General features: G+C 42.0%; 1 protein-coding gene across 1 annotated transcript in view; it reads left to right on the top strand.

The window, feature by feature from the left end:
* The window catches only part of cdh13 (cadherin 13, H-cadherin (heart)), a 267,321-nt gene that overhangs the window by 114,254 nt on the left and 132,156 nt on the right, over nt 1–20,911 (top strand). The window contains exons 5-6 of the mRNA XM_086108938.1: nt 5,354–5,359; nt 5,457–5,609. Coding sequence (XP_085965064.1) covers nt 5,354–5,359; nt 5,457–5,609 — 159 coding nt within the window. The remainder of the gene's footprint in view (nt 1–5,353; nt 5,360–5,456; nt 5,610–20,911) is intronic.

The following is a 20,911-nucleotide window of genomic DNA, read 5'->3' as shown; positions in this document are numbered from 1 at the left end:
TGTTACATTGTTTCATCACTTTTGGCATTCTGGTTTGCTCATCACTTTAGCCCATAGGTGTCAAACTCAGGTCCTGGAGGGCCGCTGCCCTGCATGTTTTCCAAGTCTCCCTGTTGCAAAACACCTGATTCAAATGAACAGGTTCAATGTCAGGCTTGCGCAGAGCTTGCTGATGATCATTTGAATCAGGTGTGTTGCAACAGGGAGACTTGGAAAACATGCAGGGCAGCGGCCCTCCAGGACCTGAGTTTGACACCTATGCTTTAGCCGGTCTCATTTCTCTGTATTGTCTGTCCCATGGCTGTCCGACATCTCATACATGTTTGCGCTTTGTTTTATTTTCTCTTCCCACATGCACTTTTTGTTTTGTTTGTGCTCTCAAAACTGCCACTGAACCACACACTTGCTGTATCTTCTGAAAACAGAGCTGGCACACTGTATTGGTGAATATTACAGCACTAAATCACAAGCAGCCTCTGGCTTTATCATTTATTCTAAATATTTTGCTTAATTGTCTCTGGCAGACAAAGAAACATACACCACCCCCCATTGCCCACACCTTCCATTTATTAGTTGTTTTTTTTTTTTTTGTTGGAGTGTTTGTTAGTCGTGGGGTTTTTTTTTTTTTTGTGCCAGATGAAAATTCCGAATCTTCCCTGGACTGCAGGACAGATGGAGCAGGTGGTGGTATGCAATATGATGAGAGGAGCTTAAAAGCAATAAAAAAACAGATTTGTCAGGTGAGAACTCCAGAGTAGACGTTGACCTAATGTAAGCCTCTGTTTTCCTACCTTATTCCATTAGGAAGCCACAGCAGAGAGCCATTACCATTCTGCATGGCTGCTGGCATTAAGGCAAACTTTTATATCGGCTCCTATAAATCCACATTTCACACTTTTTTTTCTTTTTAGAATAATGTGGTTCTCCCGCTTTCTGTACCACCTAAACATTGGATGAAATGAGAAGGTGTGTTTCTTTTGGAAACCACAGTGTCTATCAAATGCACATTTTCAGGACATAGCTCACCACGCCTCTTAGTATCGCCCAATGACAGCTGTGCGACAATGTGGTGCAATACAATACGATGATGATGATGGTTGTGCAGTTGGTGCAGAGAATCATTATACTGTAAGTGACCAGTATCAGTAAGTGTAGTGCAACTATAGGTGTGCAATTATGCAGAAAGTACTTGAGCGTTTTAAAGTGTCTGGTTCTGTGGAATATTGGTCAATGGCAATTGTTCAGGTCTATAGAAAGCTGGAGCTACAATGAACAGTCCAGTCATATCCTACAGGGGTTTGCAAACATGCAAAGAGCCATGATGGATTTACCTCACTGTTTAGGGAGTTAATGGCGAGAGAGAAAGAAGCTGTTTGAATGTCTGCTGGTTTTGATGTGCATGTTACGATAGCGCTTACCTGAAGGGGGTGGCTGGAAGAGGTTGTGGGCAGGGTGTTGGGGGTCCAGTGGGATTTTCCGTGCCCTTGTCATAGTTCTTGCAGTGTGAAAGTCTTCGAAAGTGGGTAGGGCAGTACGATTGATGTTTTTCCGCAGTCCTGTCTGTTGCAGTCAGATTTTGTCCTTTATTTATGGTGGCCCCAAACCAGACGGTGGTAAAGGAACACAGGACTGATTCGATGACTGCTGTTTAGAACTGTCTCAGCAGCTACTGTGGCAGGCCGTGCAGGAAGTACATCCTCTGCTTGGCCTTTTTCAGGATGGAGTTAATGTTGGCCTCCCACTTCATGTCCTGGAAGACTGTGAATCCCAGGAACGTGAAGGTTGGTTGACATAGGGCAGTCGGATACTGTGGGGGGCAGCTATGGCGAAGGATGTTAACACCCTGAAGTCCATGATCATCTCTAGTGATTGTTGTTGTCGCAAGGGCATTTCGAACATGGTCAAAAAGTACAGGTGACCGTCTGCTGAATGGCTGATGCCCATTTGGGAACATTTGCAACCTTGGACGAACCCCATCGAACCCTGATGTGAACACACATTTTTCTGCCTTAGTCCACTCTCAGTAGGAGAGGGGCTTTAGACACAAAGTCAAGTACAAAGTAGTTATGTATGCATAATAAGACCTTTGTTTGGTTGTGTAAAAACAGGCAAGGATGTAAGAAAATACTGTGCAAAATGAAATGTGTGGCCTTCTTACACAAGGGCATTATGCTGAACAACAACCATGTGGTCTCGTTGGCTTTTAGGCTTATTGTGATAACTAACAAAGAACAACTGATTCGAAACTCGTGACTCATTCACAACAGTTTTGTTGAAAACTCTGTCCTTACCAAGCCATTCCAACTTTCACCGTGTCCCTCATTCGTTTGAATGGAAGACATAACTGAGCACATAGGTTCTTCCTTCTTTCTGGGAGACTCAAGAATAATTGTGAGAGTTGTGCTGAACCAAGAATGCACGTTCCAGCCCTTAGACTAGTCGGCATTTGACGGAAAAACACCTTCATCCTGGCAGGCAGATTTTATTTTTTAATATTGTTCAGGCCGTTCCCTTCTAATCGCTCATTAATTGGTAATCCTTTTTTTTCACATATTGACACACACACGCACGCACACACCTTTAGATTCACAGGACAACGTTCAGGGTAATGAAATTCATTCAGCTGCCTGCATCATCTCAGTGGATGCAACCTGCAACCAAAAAAAAAAAAAAGAGGTCAAATTATACAAATTGCTCTGATGCTCATTCTCATTTTTGCAGAGCAGCAACTCACTTCCTGTCATTTCCATGTAGTATCATACCCCCTGTTGCCTCATGTCAGCTTAGCAATTAATTTGCGCTTTTAGACACGGTGCATAGTGGTGGTGGTGAGCGAGACTCTTTCCCCTCGGTCCCCGCCCCACTCACAGCGGAGACATACTCAGCACAGGTAAAGTCACTGGATGCATGTGGAGTTACCACCACCTGTGTCAGTCTGTGTGTAGACTGGTACTATTTGTACTGTTAGTACCATCTCCCACTAAGCATCTTGTAATGACGATAAACTTCCCCTGACACCTCACTTCGGCTTCACCTGAAGTTGCTGTGTCTTCGGCTCCGTAATACGTTCACATCTCATTTAATACCAGCATGCGTTATTTTGGTGGTGCCGCCTTCCCGCTGGTTTGCTGCTGAGCCATCTGTGAATCCCTCTTTTGATTTGTTGCATTTCCACCCTGAATTCCTCAGTCACCAGATGCCAACCACTGTCATGATACTAATAAAGATGTTTGGGTTTATTGGTGGATAGTCAAATTTAGTGTTCATGCCCTTACAAGAACATAACAATTAGTACAAAAGGAGAATGAGAACAAGGTTGGAGCTTGATACTCCCACTATTCTGCTAGAACAGTCACCATTCAAATTCTGAGCATAACTCATTTCAGCAGTACTGGTTGGCCTCCAATTTGTTTTAATTAATTTTCCCATCGGAAATCATGGAATGTGAATTCATTCATTACAGGTTCAACTGCTATTAAACTCTATCAACTTAACAAGCAATGTTTGAAATAGAAGTTTAATATTTGGAGCTGTCACAAAAATGTAAAAATAAGTTAACCACGATAAAATACAGTTGCTTGAATAGAGTACAATAAAGTAGCCCAAAGGGAGCTGGGATAGGCTGCATCTCACCCATGACCCTAATAAACACTAAAATGGATGAATTTATAGAATAAAGTAAAACCATTTATATTTGAGGATGGTTCCCCTTGTCTTCCAAGTCATTTTATACACATTTGGTGGAGCCTTTGATCCATGAAAATTCATTTTGGTTGCTTTTTACAATTTCCACGAAGCAAAAATAAAAACATTGAAAACAAAAATACAAGCAAACTATGAGCAAAGTAAAACCTTAAGACCTATTTTTTTGAAGCAATATCGTGGAAAACTGCTCACATGGCAATTGGTCACTCTACTGAGGGCTGAACGAAGATGGAAAATACGGTAATCTACTGGGTACTTTTTTCCTCAAAATTGTGATGATGCAGATTTTTTTTTCCAAGGTCCTTTCCTAATGTATTTATCTCTGTGTATTTTCCATTATTACAATTACAATATCAGCTGTATTATGTATTATAGAATACTAAGGTAAAGACAAGTGAAACAGTTTATCTACTTTGTATTACAATTATAGGGATACATTTACGCCGGTCTTCGGTTTCATTCATGAGAAATACGGCCACATTTATCCCCTTAATATTTGTCCTCTTCACAACTTTGTACGGATGTGTTTTAATTTGTCATGGGTCAAGTAGCCACGCACTATAGTCTTGGTCTTTGTGTGTGCTCAAACATCAGTGACATGCTCGATCGAAATCAACCCTTTTCTTGTACATGGGTGGCATGTAAAAATATATTTTTTAATACATGGGTGGCACACATCCAAAAGCCATCAGACACACACATGCTCTTACATATAACAGCAATCAAAATATCACAAAATACACAATACACATACACAGTTTTTTTTTCACACACATGAAGTTTTTTAACCGTGCAAGGCGAAAAAGATGAAGCATGTTAGATACCCGCCTCAATGTGTCATACGACGGAAACCTCACCAAAGGTTAGTGCAGCAGTCGTTTGCCTTCCTTGAATGAATTTTCAGGATTTTTTATCTGTAACCCCACTTTGCCTCACTGATATCATTCTGTAGTAGTGCCCGAAAAATCACACACACTCACACACAAACAAACAAATTGTATTGTATTTTCCTGCTCACTGAGCTAAAGTCTCAGGAGAGTTATTCATGCTGAGTAGCCTTAAGTTTTGTTTGACTTGTGAAGTACTTATGTGTTTCCAGAATTGTTTTCATCATGCTCTAAACCAGGGGTCATCAACCTTTTTCAAACTGAGAGCTACATTTTGGTGGTGATTAATTCAGGGGTGCACTTTTGCTTAAATTTTTTTAAATGACATATTATTAACAATTAATAATGCTCATCTATGTGAAGAAACTGAGGATGTGAATGAATTCTCACAGTAATGATCCACATTGATTTAACAAGGTATGAAACAGATAGGGATCAAAATACAAGACTTTATTTCTGTAAATCTCTGCAATTTGACAGCATTCCTATGAATTCATACTGTCCCTTCACTGGTGATCTTGCTTTAAAACAGGCCTGCGGGCTACTTGTGTGATCGTTGGGTGCTACTGTGTGCCTGCAGACACCATGTTGTTGACCCCCTGCTTTACAATGGCTACTCGAATTTGGAGGTTCTAATTGCAATATGATTTTAGTCATTCTAATTTGTGATTTACACTGTGTGACAATAATATTCTGCCCCCCGCCCCCCTTTTTTTCTTCCTTCCAACTTGCCTGCTCATGGATGGTGCTGGCAACTGTAGTCTCATGTGAGTACAGTTATCAAAATATATAATGCAGGAAATGGCTTTACTCAAAAGACAAATGTGCAAAGCTTTGACTTGCTGTGTGTGTTTTGGCCTGCAGGTGATTTCAACAGAGAAGTCGTGGGACCATATTTTCCGACTGACAGGACCTGGCGCTGACCAAGACCCCAAAGGTCTCTTTACTATTGACATAGACACAGGAGACGTGTCAGTCACTCGCTCATTGGACCGAGAGATCATCGATTCATACCAGGTCAGTCTTCTGTGGTGTCACAAAATCCACTGTAAAAATAAAACTCATATTGCAAATAGATGAGTAAAATCAAAGGGACCGCCTTTTGCAATTGTTGAATATGCATGTTGTCTATATTTGGTGAACTGTAACACCACATTTAAGACTGAAGGAAATTTGCAGGTGGTCGGTGCCTGTCATGGCAGAAATCCTCAAACACGTTTGTCGACACCAGTGGCAAGGGATACCATCAAGCTGAAGAAGGAGGCATTTTTGGCCTGTGGGAGTGCTCAGGTAGTTGATGGGTTCCGAGACATAAACCTAGCCATTCCATAGAAGGAGTTCGGTGGGGCCATGGGAAATGATATTTGGACGGTAGACAATGAGGAAATTCTGGTTCACTCTCCGGCATCTCTGAAAGTGGAAGCAATGCACCTTTAACACAGTGGAAATGGCTGCTGCTGACCTTGACTTGTGACATACAGGTACTTTGAAGACCTCCTCAAATCCACCGACACAGTTTCCGTTGTGGAAGCGTAGTCAGGGTACTCTGAGGTGGACACTGCTACTCTGCAGTATCTGGGGTTGAAGTCACCCAGATGGTTAAAAGGCACAAGATCCACCCAGACTTCCTAAAAGGCCTGGATGTTGTGGGGCTGTTCTTTTTGACACACCTCTCAACACCGTGTTGACATCGGGGGCAGCTTGGGGTAGTGGTCCTCCTTTTTAAGAATTGGGACTGGAGGTTGTGTTCAAACTACAGGGGGATCACACTCCTCAGCCTCCCTAGTCAGGTCTATTCAGGCGTGCTGGAGAGGAGCGTCCATCGGGAAATTGAATCTCATATTAATGACGAGCAGAGTGGCTTCCATTCTGGCCGTGGTACAGTGGACCAGCTCTATACTGTGGGCAGGGTCCTCGAGGGTGCGTGGGAGTTTGTATGTGTACTTGTGTACTTGGACAAAGGTGTTTGACTGTGTAGGAGTGGACTCTGTACTGTTGTGGTGAAGAAGGAGCTGAGTGCAAAGCAAAGCTCTTGATTTATACCGGTCAATATACGTTCCTGATCACGAGCTGTGAGTTGTGAACGAAAGAACAAGATCCCGGATACAAGCAGTCGAGATGAGTTGCTCCACTGGGTATTTGGGCTGTCCCTTAGACATAGGGTGAAAAGCTTGGTCATCCGGGAGGGACTCAAAGCAAATCGGCTGCTCCTTTGCATCAAGAGGAGGCAGATTAGGTGGCTTGAGGATACCGCCTGGATGCCTCCCTGGTGAAATGTTCCAGTTACGTTGCAGCAGGAGGAGGCCCCGGGGATGACCCAGGGCACACTGGAGAGTCTTTCTCGTGGCTGGTCTGGGAACACCTTGGGCTTTCCCTGGAAGAGCTGACAAAGTGGCTAGAATTTCCTCAGATTTCACTTGTCTCTGTTATCCTTGCTGATTTGTATCAATTTCAGAGTCTTTCTCGCGGCTGGTCTGGGAACGGATTGTGCTTTCCCTGGAAGAGCTGACAAAGGGGCTAGAATTTCCTCAGATTTCACTTGTCTCTGTTATTCTTGCTGATTTGTATCAATTTCAGACTTTAAATAATCTAGTCAGTCCAATTGTAAATGCAGGATGAGCTGAAAGGGTAAAATTAAACTAGGGCATCTGGAGGTGCCATTACCCTGCACATCAGCAGCAACTCTACTGTGGTTTGCACTCCACCTGCCATTTCATAAATATTTAACATTTGGCAGGTGTTATAAACCACATTGGAAGTGTGATTTATCCTGCACTGCTTATAAATGCTTCGCAATATGATTAAAGAACATTCGCTATGCCTTAATTTCCAGTTAAAAATGACAATTCTGTTCACGTCAAGATCAATGTAGGCATTGCCTGATAGGCAACACTTGGCAGCAGATTAGAGCTACATGTACCGCATTGACTTAAAAAAATAAACAACGCAAAATATGTCAGACTTTAACATAAATGCAACTGAAGCTGAACACAGAATCCCCTCAAATTCCTGATATTAACTCGATTAGACATCACTACAAATAAATGTGATGACATGAAAAAAACAAACCATCTTGCAAAATATAAGTACAGTGCAAAATGCAAACATTATTAGAGGTGGGGAAAAAAAGTCGACCAACTCAACAAAGCAACCACAAAAAATGGTCAGCAGATGTTTGTTTCGCCCCGAGCTACCATTGTATGCCATCGACACAAATATTTACAGGCCATGTAAGTCTATTGTACTCTTATTTTTAAACCATTCTTGACCTTTCCACTGTTTATTAGCACCCTCTCTTGCTGGAAAGTTGACACTGCAGTGAGTGAGATTAGGAGTGGGGCACGTTTCGTAAGGTGTCGCCACAATATGTTTGGCACAGTTTTTACACCGGATGCCCTTCCTTCAGCATCCCAGTGTAACTATATATGTATATGTATGTATATACTGTATATATATACATATACACGCACACCGTATTTTCTGCACTATAAGGTGCTTCGGATTATTAGGCGCACCTTCAATGAATGGCCTGTTTTAAAACCGTTTTCATATATAGGGAGCATTGCATTATAAGGCGCATATAAGAAGCAGCGATGGCTGTTTGAAAGTGCTCTATAAATACAGTTGAGTTGAGTTGAGAAGCTACAATAGTAGCTGCGGATGCGCTGTGCATCCACAAGATGATGCTACGCTACAGGAATACAATTAAAGGAAACTGTTTTTTTTTTTTTTACGCTCGGTCATGGCACCCACGTGTTCCCACTTAGCCTGTTCACCTGTGCCATGTTCCAAACAGGTATTTGATGAGCATTCCTCGACTTTCTGAGTCTGTTTTGCCACCTGTCCCAACTCCTTTGGAAGATGTTGCAGCCATAAAATTTAATGGGGAAAAAGTTAATCAGGTTGAACATTAAATATCTTGTCTTTGTTGTGTATTCAATTAAAGTTAGGTGGAACATGATTTGCAAACCATGTGTTCTGTTTTAATTTCTTCAAGACAATGCCCCGACTTCATTGTGTGTGTGTGTGTGTGTGTGTGTGTGGTGACATTTTACATTTGTAATTGTGTGCCTTCCAAAAAGGTGAGATGCTTAAAAGTGTCAACACATTCAATGTGTCAGCTTGGTATTTGTGAAAGAAAGTGCTGTCTACCTTGTGATGTCCTTTGAAAGCACATCTAAGAGGCACCCAACAATGCCTCGGCTATAGTGTGCCTGTCAAACCATGTCACGTAGTGAGAAGATGCACTCGCAAAAATCATCATCTGAAATCTAAGGCTTTTAAACCATCATAGAGTATAAATTATGCTCTCACTCAACTTACACAAAATAACTGTTGTGCCTCTCACTCTAATCAGTTTTACATAATTGCCTTTTTGACTTCATAGCGAGCAGCCTTGAGTGTTTTATTGCCTATAAATGATGAATAATTTATTGCTTTCCATTGTAAATGGGAAGCCTTTACTTAAAGTATTGTTTTGCATCTGTAAGGGTATGCCTAACAAAACCAGAACTACTCGGAATTGACCCCCCCCCCCCCATAATAAATCGCATGCCCTGATTCACTAGCAAACAGCCAAACAGAGTGATCGATTTGTCACAGATGGCTGAGGCCATTTTGCATACTGCAATCAATGGCCCATTCATTCAAATCATATCTAAAATGAACGATCACACAAACATCTTTTACTTCTTCACACTACTAAATGTTGCATACTGTAGTCTTCATTCCTTTTTTTGATACAGGTTGAGAGAAAAAGAAAATGCAGTGTGAGCCTTCCTTTAGATGTCAAAAGGTTTATGTTGCACCTGGTGTCCCCCCCCCCTTTTCTGGGATATATGGTCCAAGTGGCCCTTTGAATACTCAAGGTTGCTGGCCTCTGGTGTCGTGGTACTTTTGTCCGACTTCGGTGTAGGCAGCACTGGTTCATTTCCTACTCAGTGACAGCGTGAATAGAAGTGTGAATGACTTTCTCACTCTGTATGTGTGACCTTGAGATTGACTGGCATCCCGTCGGGGGTGTAGACAGTCTCCATCTCCATGTGGCCGGCAACAGGACAGAGAAAATGGACGAGTTGATCTTTCTTTCAAATGGCTTACTTTTCATTCATAGATTGTTTTAATAGAGGGCAAAAGCACAGTCTATGACATTCATTAGGCATTGACACCATTTCACTTTTATGATTACACATGAATTACAATAATAGACAGCTGTTATGCATACCAATGTAAAACCCACTGGATTTGTAGTTGCTGCAACTGCCAACGTTTGTCCCAATCCTTCTCCTGTTTTCTGCTTGACTGGACCATAATTTCCTGGGCTTTAGAGTGCATGATACGCTGCCCTGCACACAAGGAAATAGGCCTCGTGTGCACTTAGTCTCTATATGTGGGCAATAGATAAAGCACAACACACACACACACTCCATCGTTAGTGTGTACCGTCTATCACAAGGTCCAGTGCAAACACACAGGTAGAGGCCATAACCGAGATAGTCCTTTATTTTTCTGCTTGGCTCTCGACGAAGGCGGACGCTTTTTGCTCAGCTCCTGCCCTCACCCCCACCCTCTCCTTGCTCGCCACTTAGTCTTTGTGCTGTCTTTGTCTAACTTTTCCTAGCCTCCTGCCGTATTTTCATCCGAAGAACTAACCATGGAATTAGTTGGCTGGTCTCTCGATGCAATCGACAAAATTTTTTCGACGAAAAGAGCAGGCAATGGGGTGCCTACTTGCCCCCCGGGGACATTTGCTGCCGGATAAGCCCTTGATCCATGGAGAAAGTGGAGAATGGCGTGCCCGTCAATACTGTCCGTTGAGGAGGAGGATCTACATTATCGGCCTTTTGATAACAGGTATGCTGCTGTTTGGTGTTGGCAGCTTTCTGTTCTACTGCAAAATTCAACCGACGGGAGCGGCTTTATTGGAAGGGAAGAAGCTGCCGGTCATTCTGGATGGTTTGGCGCGAGTGTCCAACACTCAGACTCAAGCGGTGACTGAGCTCAACCGCAATTTGAAGCGGTTTTGGAGTGACTCCGTACGATCGACAACAACATGGAGAAGTTGGAATCCGCGCTGCGGAAAGAGATTGCGGATTTGACTGATCTGCGCCATTGAAGAGATACAGGCCACGGACTCAAGGCTGTCTGAAATTGTTGGCGGCCGTCCCTCCAAAACAAACAACGCTATTTGGCCCTTTCCCCTGGATGGAAGTACGCATGGAATCTAGGGCCCCCACCATCACCCCCCTCCTTCTCGCCCATGGACTGATAAGCCGGGACTGTCTTCATGAGCAGACCTCGACGAAGCAGCTATGACCTGTACACGCATACACATACACAACTGGACAACCACACGCGCATACACATCCTTATTATCACCGTCTTCATCGCTCCGATTCTTTTTCCCCCGTGACATGGTTCGATCTGCAGAGCGCTCGTGTTGTCCGTGCAGCTGGTCAGGACGGCTGCGTCGCGGTCACCCCCCCCCCCCCCCCCTTCCCATTCATCCTCCCCCTTATTACATGTTATGTCTTGTGACTTGTTGTAACTGTCATATGCTTATTTATGTGCTAGGGCCTTTTTTTATCCTGGACTTAAATTATCCTCAGAAGAGGATAGTTCGAGCGTGTTTTTTTTTTTCCCTCTCCCTACCCAGCGTTTTCCTTTCTGAACTCTGACTGTAATTTCCCCATCGCGGGACAAATAAAGGGATATCTTATCTTATCTTATTTAAGAAATGCTGCCATGATGCTTTAATGCCACATGGTTTTGGATGCCCCTAACGACATCTTGGTGTCTCTTTACTTTTACTGTTGCTGGATATAATTTTTTGTTCATTTTGCACTGTTGTCTTTGTTTTGTTTTTTTAAATCTGTTTATTTCCTCAACAGCTAGATAAATATATTGACACTTTGTATTTACTCTGGGTGAATGTTCTTTATCTTGCACTTCACATCTTTGTCAAAGCTTCTTCAGATTAATTTATTGTTTGCTTGTGCTCAAGATCATCAAACCCCAGCGGCTGTCACCCTCCCACTGTCCCACCCTTTTAGAACCTCCTACAGACATACTGCTATGCAGCAGCAGTATCCACCCAGAGAAATGATCAAACAATCACCTGCAAATTCAGCGTATTCACCTACTGCGAGGTCATACATCTTGGCTTTGAGCAGGCCATCACTTTGAGCTGTGTAAGGCCTCACCAAATCATCTTCTTAACTGGCTGATGGCCACACTCCCCTGAAAAAAGAGCAATTAGAGTTAAAATGGCCCACTGAAAAGTTACATAGTCACATAGTTGCATTGGCATACTTATTGATAATAGTAGGAATCAGATCAGGGGCGCGGCACGGTGGTTGACTGTTGAGCACGTCGGCCTCACAGCGCAGAGGTGCGGGATTTGATTCCGGGTCCGACCTTCCTGTGTGGAGTTTACATGTTCTCCCCGTGCCTGCATGGTTTTCTCCTTGTACTCCGGTTTCCTCCCACACTCCAAAAACATGCATGGTAGGCTGATTGAACACTCTAAATTGTTCCTAGGTGTGAATGTGAGCACGAATGGTTGTACGCCTTTGTGTGCCCTGCGATTGGCTGGCACCCAGTTCAGGCTGTCCCTCACTTTTGCCCGAAGAAACCTGGGATAGGCTTGAGCATGCATGTGACCCCTGTGAGGATAAGCGGATGAGAAAATGGATGGTTGGATGGAAACACATAACAACGTGACAGCAACAACAATCATACGACGTCGGAAAGAATTTCTGACTTGGGGCAGATTGATTGATTGATCGATTGATTGACTGATTGATTGATGGGTTGCCAATTGTCAGAGAAAAGATTACAAATAAGCATTGACATGTCCTAGAAGCTCTTTCAACCAGGTTTGTTGGAATCAAACGTAATTATTGTCATCAAATCTTTATTATTGGTTGATGTACACTGGGATACAATGAATGACAATTAAATTCACACATTTATCATTTGGGTCTTGTGTGGATCATTTTGGGGAAACTTTGATTGAAGTTTCTGTCAACCTCCTGAGCTTGCCTACCATGTGAGTTCGATGCACTTGCCTGATTTCAAACTGGAAGGAGTTTCGATGTACCTGTACATTAGTTTGGGAAGCAATAGAGCTTTTAAGATGAGTGAAACTTTGCCACTGCTGCAAAGAAAAGAAGCAGAATGACAGAAATATTTTCTCCAACCATTGAGCAACACTATCAGTGCCAGACAAAAGATAATTCTGTACCTTAACTGGGTGCCATGATAAACCAAGGCAAGCCTGAGTGTCAATTCCAATACCCTTACAAGAGGGATTATTTTTTATTTTTATGTTGCCAGCTAAATGAAAGAGCCCTGCTTTTTCTATCTTCTCAGTTCTTATGTACAACCCAGTCTTGTATTCAACACCCCCATCCCAAGAAGGGCTATTTTTATCTGCGTTGAGAGTCCGTCTGCTGTGATGAATGAATGATTTTAGATGAGGATCTCTGAGATAAGACCGGTGAAAGAAATCCGTGCACAAAACAATCAATCTTAAGAAGCAATCTTTTGCTAATAAGCACACGAACATCTTGACATAATTTAGGATCACAGCAATATTCGTTCTGACATTCAAAAAGGTCTGAAACAATAAACACAGGCTTTAAAAGTACAAATGAGATCACAGAGGCATACACTTTTCCGGTAAAATATTTCACATTGGCCGCAAAGACATAGGCGACACAAACAGCGAGTATTTCATCTTGGGCTCGACTAATTCATCAGCCGACCAATTGAACCAGTTGATTATGGCTTTTCAAACATCAGCCAAATGGCCGATGTTTGCTGATTGCACTTAACTTTATGGCGTCTAACCGTTTACGACAGATGTACACAAGTTACTCTGCCTTCATTTATTTCTCATATACAGTATTTATATGATCAGCTTGTTTCTTTAATTCTGTATGAGGTATTTCATCAATAAGGTCATTGTTTTATGTTCTGCCGTTTTGACATAATGCAGGGTTTAATTTTTACAAGGCTTGCTTGAGTGGGCAGTGCAAGTTGAGCAAGAAATTGCCCTGGATGCCACTATAGTCAAACCTCGGTTTTCGAACGTCTCGGTTCTCGACCAATTCGGTTTTCGACCAAAAATTTCGAATTTTTTATGCCTCGGATGACGAACAAATTTCGGTTTGCGAACAAACTGAGCGCCCTTGAATGCACCACTTGACTCCTCTCGCCTTCCTTACACGAGGAAATGACTCTGCTGTGTCGCTGCTTTATTAAATAAGTTTTACTGACATTTGATCAGTCTGTGGCAACGCCACTCAACAGCTAAGATTTGTTCAAATCCTCTTTGATCTGTGACTTGGGGTGCGTCGGCGCTGATTGTTTGAACCACGTGCGTATGTCATACCTATCAACTTGTACGTTTTCCCCGTATTTTATACGTTTTTAAAAAAAAATTATCATTTCAAATCATGTACAGGTATGACGCATAAATTGTGAACCAATCTACAAAGGCCATTTTGGCTCAAATCCAGATCATCTCACTTGCTGGTAGCCAACGACAATGCCGTCATCGATCACTCCTACTGTCACGGCAAACCAGCATAAGTAATCCTCAATCAATTTTTTTTCATCGCTGCGTATGGTCGGATTGATAAATTATGTGCGCATGCGCGGTAAACCATTGTATGGGTTTGGTAAGGGGACTCGTAATCATTTATAAGGGCAGCTATTAGCCGAGGTTGACAGGTATGGTACGTGCTGGCGCTCACGCGCGCACAGCAGCGAGCAGTGGACTATGGACTGCTTAGGCGCGCTTCACTCGAGTGGCGTTGCTACAGTTCTGTTGGCATTTCCTTGAGCGTAGCTCCATCTAGTGGCTGCATTGTAGATTGCATGCTATAGGGCGGTGCGTCCAATATATGAAGAAAATTACAAAATAGGCCATTCGTTGAAGGTGTGCCTCATCATCCAGTGCACCTTTTAGTGTGAAAAATACGGTACAACGTGTTTCCCTGAAAACAAACGTTTTGTTCCCGATAAAGTTTCCACTTCTGTTTTAAATGGGTTGTTTTTGTGTTTAATGTTAATCGAGGCACACAAAGTCAGTTTCATTCGTAAATTGTAGTTTTTTATTTCTTTTAGTTGTAATTTTTCTTCTGTATTTATTTTCAAGGCAACATTGTTTTCATGTTTAACCTGAGCTAAAAAAGAAGACGGCGCTTGGAAATGAAATGTTCATAACATAATGACATAAAATGCTTTTCATTTAATAATCAGGCGTGTTATATTCTACCCGATCAACATGTATGAGTGAGTGTTACAAAAGGGTTACACAAGAAAGAAAAAAGGTTGGGAACCACTGCCCCAAACAGTAGAAGTCGGGTGCTGCAGAATGGAACACCAACTGCTGAGAATGGCAAAGCCACAGGAGTGTTTGGGAGGTGATGAGTAATACTCACCCAGGAGGTCCTACCAAGTGATTTCACAGGGACCTTCAGAAAGTGAGCGGCAGATGCGGCACATTTGAATTCTCCACAGCAAAAAGGAGGAGAGGGTGGCTACTTCAGTGCCGCAGTGGGGCACGAACACCAAGCCAAATGAAAAACGAGCGGATGACAGTGCAATGGAAATTCTCCCATCTGCATAATCCTTTTCACAGTTTCCGTTCATGTCCGGCTTGAACTGAATGCGAATGAATTCATATTAAAAGTTGAGTTGAAGTCGCGTCCGCTTAAGTGCAGTTTACGTTGGTTTGTAATTTTTCAAACAATAATTTGGCTGCTGCAAACGCTGTCTTCTAGCAATTGGGAGTTGTCAATGCCTTGCTCACCAACGGGTTTCCAAGTATTGAAGAAAAATAGGGTCATTTTAGAGAAGACGAGAATGGGGAGGAAAACGTGACACTAAATAATTGTTTTTGAATGAGCACCTGAAGTGACAAGTTGATGCAGTCTTGTGAGAATGAGGTTAGGAAGAAAAGAGTCTGACGGAGTTTCTTGCACATAGAGACAAGTTTCAGTGCGTCTTTATTTTTATTTTTTAATAAATGTAAGCCTTTCTGAATTTCATCCAGCCAGCATTTTGGAAGTCTGAAGATGATCATTTTAGGAAACTGCGTCCCAGAGTGGCTACATCTCAAAACGCTGCCAATGCGTTTCGATGGGTACAACACATTCACATCTCTCCTGAAACGATGACGTCGTGCACGCAGTTCTCGCAAGACCGTGCACGAACACAGCCAACATTTACAACAGCAATGTTGGAATACCCTGTTATATTCTTGCTGCGCAAAACCCTGAGCATAATAGCTGGTCCTTTCCAGCAGAATCTCCACACAAATCCAGTACACACAAATAGCTCCTTCCTTCCTCATTTCACATTCACTGCCAAGGTTGTGAGTTGGCTTATTTGGCAAGGTTTCTTATTATCTGTTTTTGGTGACTTTCTGTGTCGGGTTTTCAGTGTCACACAGGCCTGGCATACTGTATATCCTATGTTGTTTCAACATTTTCGAATGCACACGCAAGTTTGTTGAAACGATTCAGTGTTTGGAAATCCAGCCCTGTTTGGATGTGCACAAGGCCTGAGTCACAGACCGAGGCACCAGTCTCTTATTTTAGTCAGGCGCAAATTTCCCCAAAGCACTAAAACGCAAATATTCTGGATCATTTCTAATACTCAACAGAGGGCAACAAAGCATAGACTGGCTTCATGTCTAATTAGATGGAAAAGGCAAATCTTTTTTTCCCCTTTCTCAAGTACGCTTTTGTTATTTTAGTTGACTTGAGTAAACTAGTCCATTCAGAAAGCATGCATCGAAAAAAGTTGCTCCTGAATGATTTCTGTGTGGAGAGAGCAATCCTATTAAATACTGTATCTACAGTCCATTTTATGAATATTCCACACCCTGCCCCAAGTCAGAATATGAAGTTCAACAGATCATCACTTTTCACTTTGTAGTCTTATGATTATTTATGCCCTAGGTCAGATTCTCTGCATGCTGATGTCGGCCCCATTCTTTCATCCTTTTTGCCCTTGTTGGAATTCAACGCATCTCTTCTAGATGCATCCAGGACAGAATAATAATTGAAATACTATGTGCCTATGTGCCCAATTTCTAATATAGTTATTTCACTTGTGTGTGTGCATGCCATTGCTCCTTATGTTTTTGGTTCCACAGTGGTGGAGTGTGATGTACTATCGAGTCTGCAGTGGGACAGCAGATGGTGGAGAGGGTGTGTGATGTCATGCATAACTGAATGGAAGAATATAGAATGAAAAGGTGGCGCAATGCAAGAGAAGAATCTTCCTCGCCCAGATGACTTTTCGGCTAAATTCTAATCCATTGTTCCCTCGCTACTCCGCGGTTCGGTTATTGCAGTTCGACACTATTGCGAGTTTTTCATTTGTGACCACAACTTTATCTTTTATGGGTTTACCTCGGTATTTCACCGATTTCCTTGTTATTTTTATTCCTTCTCAAGTGGACCAGTCAAAAAATGTCTTTTTTTATTTTATTTTTTTAAGCGTAAATTTGTTTAACCAAAACAGAGACCTCGAGCATTAGAACTTGTTGCACCCAAAATCTCTGTTCCCTCATCACGGATGCATTTGAGAATCCGCTCCGAGTGCGCTGCTTCACTCGGACCGTTTGTAAAATCAGAACATTAAAAAAAAAAAAAAAGTGCTGTTCAGTTATTGCCCCAAAACAGACTTGGAACCCAGCCCAATAATAACCAATATGGGGGTAAAGCATATTTTTCCATTGTTTTTTCCCCCTCATTTTAATTTGTTTATTTATGTGTTTATTCTTTCATCCGTTGATTTTTCTATCAACTAGGAATCACCATTTTTCTCAAAAATGTTTATGTTCCATGAAACGTATTTTTCATGGTCTTGGTTTGTTTTTTGATTGTGTTTGTTTTTGTTTCCTCATGTGCCTTTTTGCCTTCCTCGTCAGGTTTTGTTGTCACCTGGATCCCTTCTCTTAACCAATCTGCTCCCTCAACCGTTTGTCTCTTCCAGGTGTTTCTTGTTTCAGTTTGCTTGTATTTGTTTCCCTGGTTTCTTTCCGACGTCGTATGATTGTTGTTGCTGTCACGTTATGTGTTTCCTTCCATCCATCCATTTTCTGATCCGCTTTGTCCTCACAAGGGTCGCGGGTATGCTGGAGCCTATCGCAGCTGTCTTCGGGCAGTAGGCGGGGGACGCCCTGAACCGGTTGCCAGCCAATCGCAGGGCACACAGAGACGAACAACCATGCACACTCACACTCACACCTAGGGACAATTTAGAGTGTTCAATCAGTCTGCCATGCCTGTTTTTGGAATATGGGAGGAAACTGTAGTACCCGGAGAAAACCCACATAGGCACGGGGAGAACATGCAAACGCCACACAGAAAGGCCGGAGCCGGAATCGGACCCTGCACCTCTGCACTGTGAGGCAGACGCGCGGCCACCAGGCTGCCTGTTATGTGTTTCCGTCATGTTGTTGTTGGGTTTTTTTTTTTTTGTTACTTTGGATTCTTGTGGTTTTCAGGACTTTGTATTTTGGATTTAGTTTTTCCTGTCTGCACCGGGCAAAGGAATCACAGTCAAAAGGAACCCATTTTAACGCTTAGCATCAGAAAAATAAATCAAACTGTAAAAAAAGAGGTGAGTGTTAGATAGGAAGATGCGGTACAGCTTAGTATGCAGAACACTGCTGCAAGATATTTTGAATGCATAAATATACAGTACTGCATATTCTATAGTATACTGTGTATATATCGTATGCGGAAAATATGTGCAAGACTGGCCTACTGAATGGATCAGGCCTTTCAAAATTACAAGTGTGGCAGCGGCTTTGTCTTTGAAGGGCATGAATAGAAACCGTTAGTCTGTAAAGTATGCCTCACCATGAATTTTAGAGTTTAGTTTGCACTCGGGGCACAATTAGCTGGCCTCAGTCAATCGATCCACCTTTTTCACAGTCCTACCTGGTTTATTACCTTTAAACCCGTCAGTGAGGCACTCCGGGCCTAAACTGTTAAGTGATTTGTGGACAAGTAACAGCACTTTAAAATCTATCTGTAACTAAATGGAAACAGATGTAAAAAGACCCACAACAGAAAAAAAATGTGCTTGCTTCTCCTCTCCTTGTCTCAGTTAGAACTCGGAGCTGAGTTTCCAAGGGTCGTTTTGGGACGTGGATGCTGCCCATGGTCTCTGCATTTTTGTTTTTTAAGTTGATAAAAGTTGACAAATTTATGTGAATTGGTGACTCTTTTATCAGTTATCAATTAATAATAGTAATAGTATTACTGTAGTATGTACCATGATACGGTATGTAGTAGTCAATTACATTTGACACACACACACACACACACAATTTTGGTAAGGCAGCAATTCTTATGTCCACTTGGTAGCACTTGTATTTTGGATTTAGTTTTCCCCCAGTTTCCCTGCAAAAGTTTTTGCTCAGTACACCCCGCTTCTCCTGCCTCCCCGCTTTTTTGGGTCCTCTACCATCACGCACTACATGAAAAATGCTGTTTTTCTCTGCCTTTTAAGAGAAACATTTATAGATAAAAATGCATCTATTAACTATTGTCGGAGCCCTTGCATTATATAGAAGAAGTACAGGATGTGGCGCAAAGATATTTTGCATATTTATGCATATGCTTCCTAAAGCCATCAATTATTTAAATCTCCCTGCAGGATTGCCCCTCATGATTGTTAATAATGGTCCACTATCAATATATTTTATGGCTAAAAGCTCAAAAAGTCTGGGTTTGAATCCGTGAAATCATCTGTATCTACGAAGCCCTTCCATGCTAGGTCTTAAATTCAATTTTCCCCACAAGCGATTAATTGCAAACCTTTGGAATACATCACATTTATTGTTGCTTGTCTTGCTCCACACAAAACACACAGGCAAAACTCTGAACGGTACATATAGTATGTGGGTGTCATCCGAACATGGCAGTGATATGTGGTGATTTTCATGGCAGGTGAGGCATTATTGTTAAACATTTTTACAAATTAATGAGCCAAACAGTGCAACGTATTTGGTCTTGAACAAAAATATATATATATATATATATATATATATATATATATATATATATATATATATATATATATATGTATATAGATAGATAGATAGATACAAAATACTCTGTAATAGCACGAACATACTTAATTTCAAAGTCTGGTTGTTAATATGGGTTTGGGATTTGTTTTACAGTCAGATTGTGAGGTATATTGTTTTACCTTTTTTTTTTCCTGTTACTTTTCTGAAAATCCTCTCATTTTCTGCTTTGAGCTTCAAAAGTTGCTCCATCTTAACATTAACAAAAATGTGTTCATGCATCAGTCGTATTCGAAATTAATCTCAAAATAAAACCTCTCCTCTCACATGAACACTTTGAGATGGTAATTCATGCCTTTGTCACATCCCGGCTCGATTACTGCAATGCCCTTTACTTTGGAGTCAGCCAGTCCTCCATTAAGCGCCTTCAGCTGGTCCAGAATGCCGCCGCTCGCCTCTTGACTGGTACTCGTAAGAGGGAGCACATAACTCCTACTCTGGCATCCCTTCACTGGCTCCCCATTCATTTTAGAGTTATTTTCAAGATCCTCTTATTTGTTTTCAAATCTCTGAATAATCTCGCGCCACCTTACCTCTCTGAGCTCATCCGCCCCTACACACCTGCCCGGCGCCTCAGGTCTGTGGACCAGACTTTATTAGAAGTACCAAGAACTAAACTGAGGCTCAGAGGGGATCGAGCCTTTTCTGTTGCTGGTCCCTCTCTCTGGAATGACCTCCCACTGAACATTCGGCAAGCCTCCTCGCTGCCCATCTTCAAAACCCTCCTCAAAACTCACTTGTATTCTTTGGCATTCGACTCAGCATGACTTAGATTTGTTCTTGGTTTTACTGTTTGGTGCTTTCTACCGCCTTTATTACCGATTTGTCTTACTGTTTATTGTGCATGTTAAATTGCTCCATGTACAGCACTTTGTGTGCAGCGATGGCTGTTTGAAAGTGCTCTATAAATACTGTTGACTTGACTTGACTTGACTTAATCTTACGAGTCTCCTTAAAAGGATATACAGTGTATGTATATATATATATATATATATATATATATAGTGTGTGTGTGTGTGTATGTGTGTGACAAAATACCGAGACCTCAAAAGCTTTTGGGGGGCAAACCTGATAACAAAATATTGTGATAATCCAGATTCAATGTTACAAAAGCAATGATTAGAATCTCAACATCTTTCACTTGCCTGATCCCATCTTTGCAATTTTTAGGAGCTGAAAAACTACCACACCTTAC

Source organism: Hippocampus guttulatus, chromosome 4, assembly GCF_054856545.1.
Source record: "Hippocampus guttulatus isolate MCC_2025c chromosome 4, RoL_Hgut_1.0, whole genome shotgun sequence".
Lineage (NCBI taxonomy): Eukaryota > Metazoa > Chordata > Actinopteri > Syngnathiformes > Syngnathidae > Hippocampus > Hippocampus guttulatus.
The sequence above is the reverse complement of the archived record's forward strand: the minus strand, read 5'-3'. Positions and strand labels throughout refer to the sequence as shown.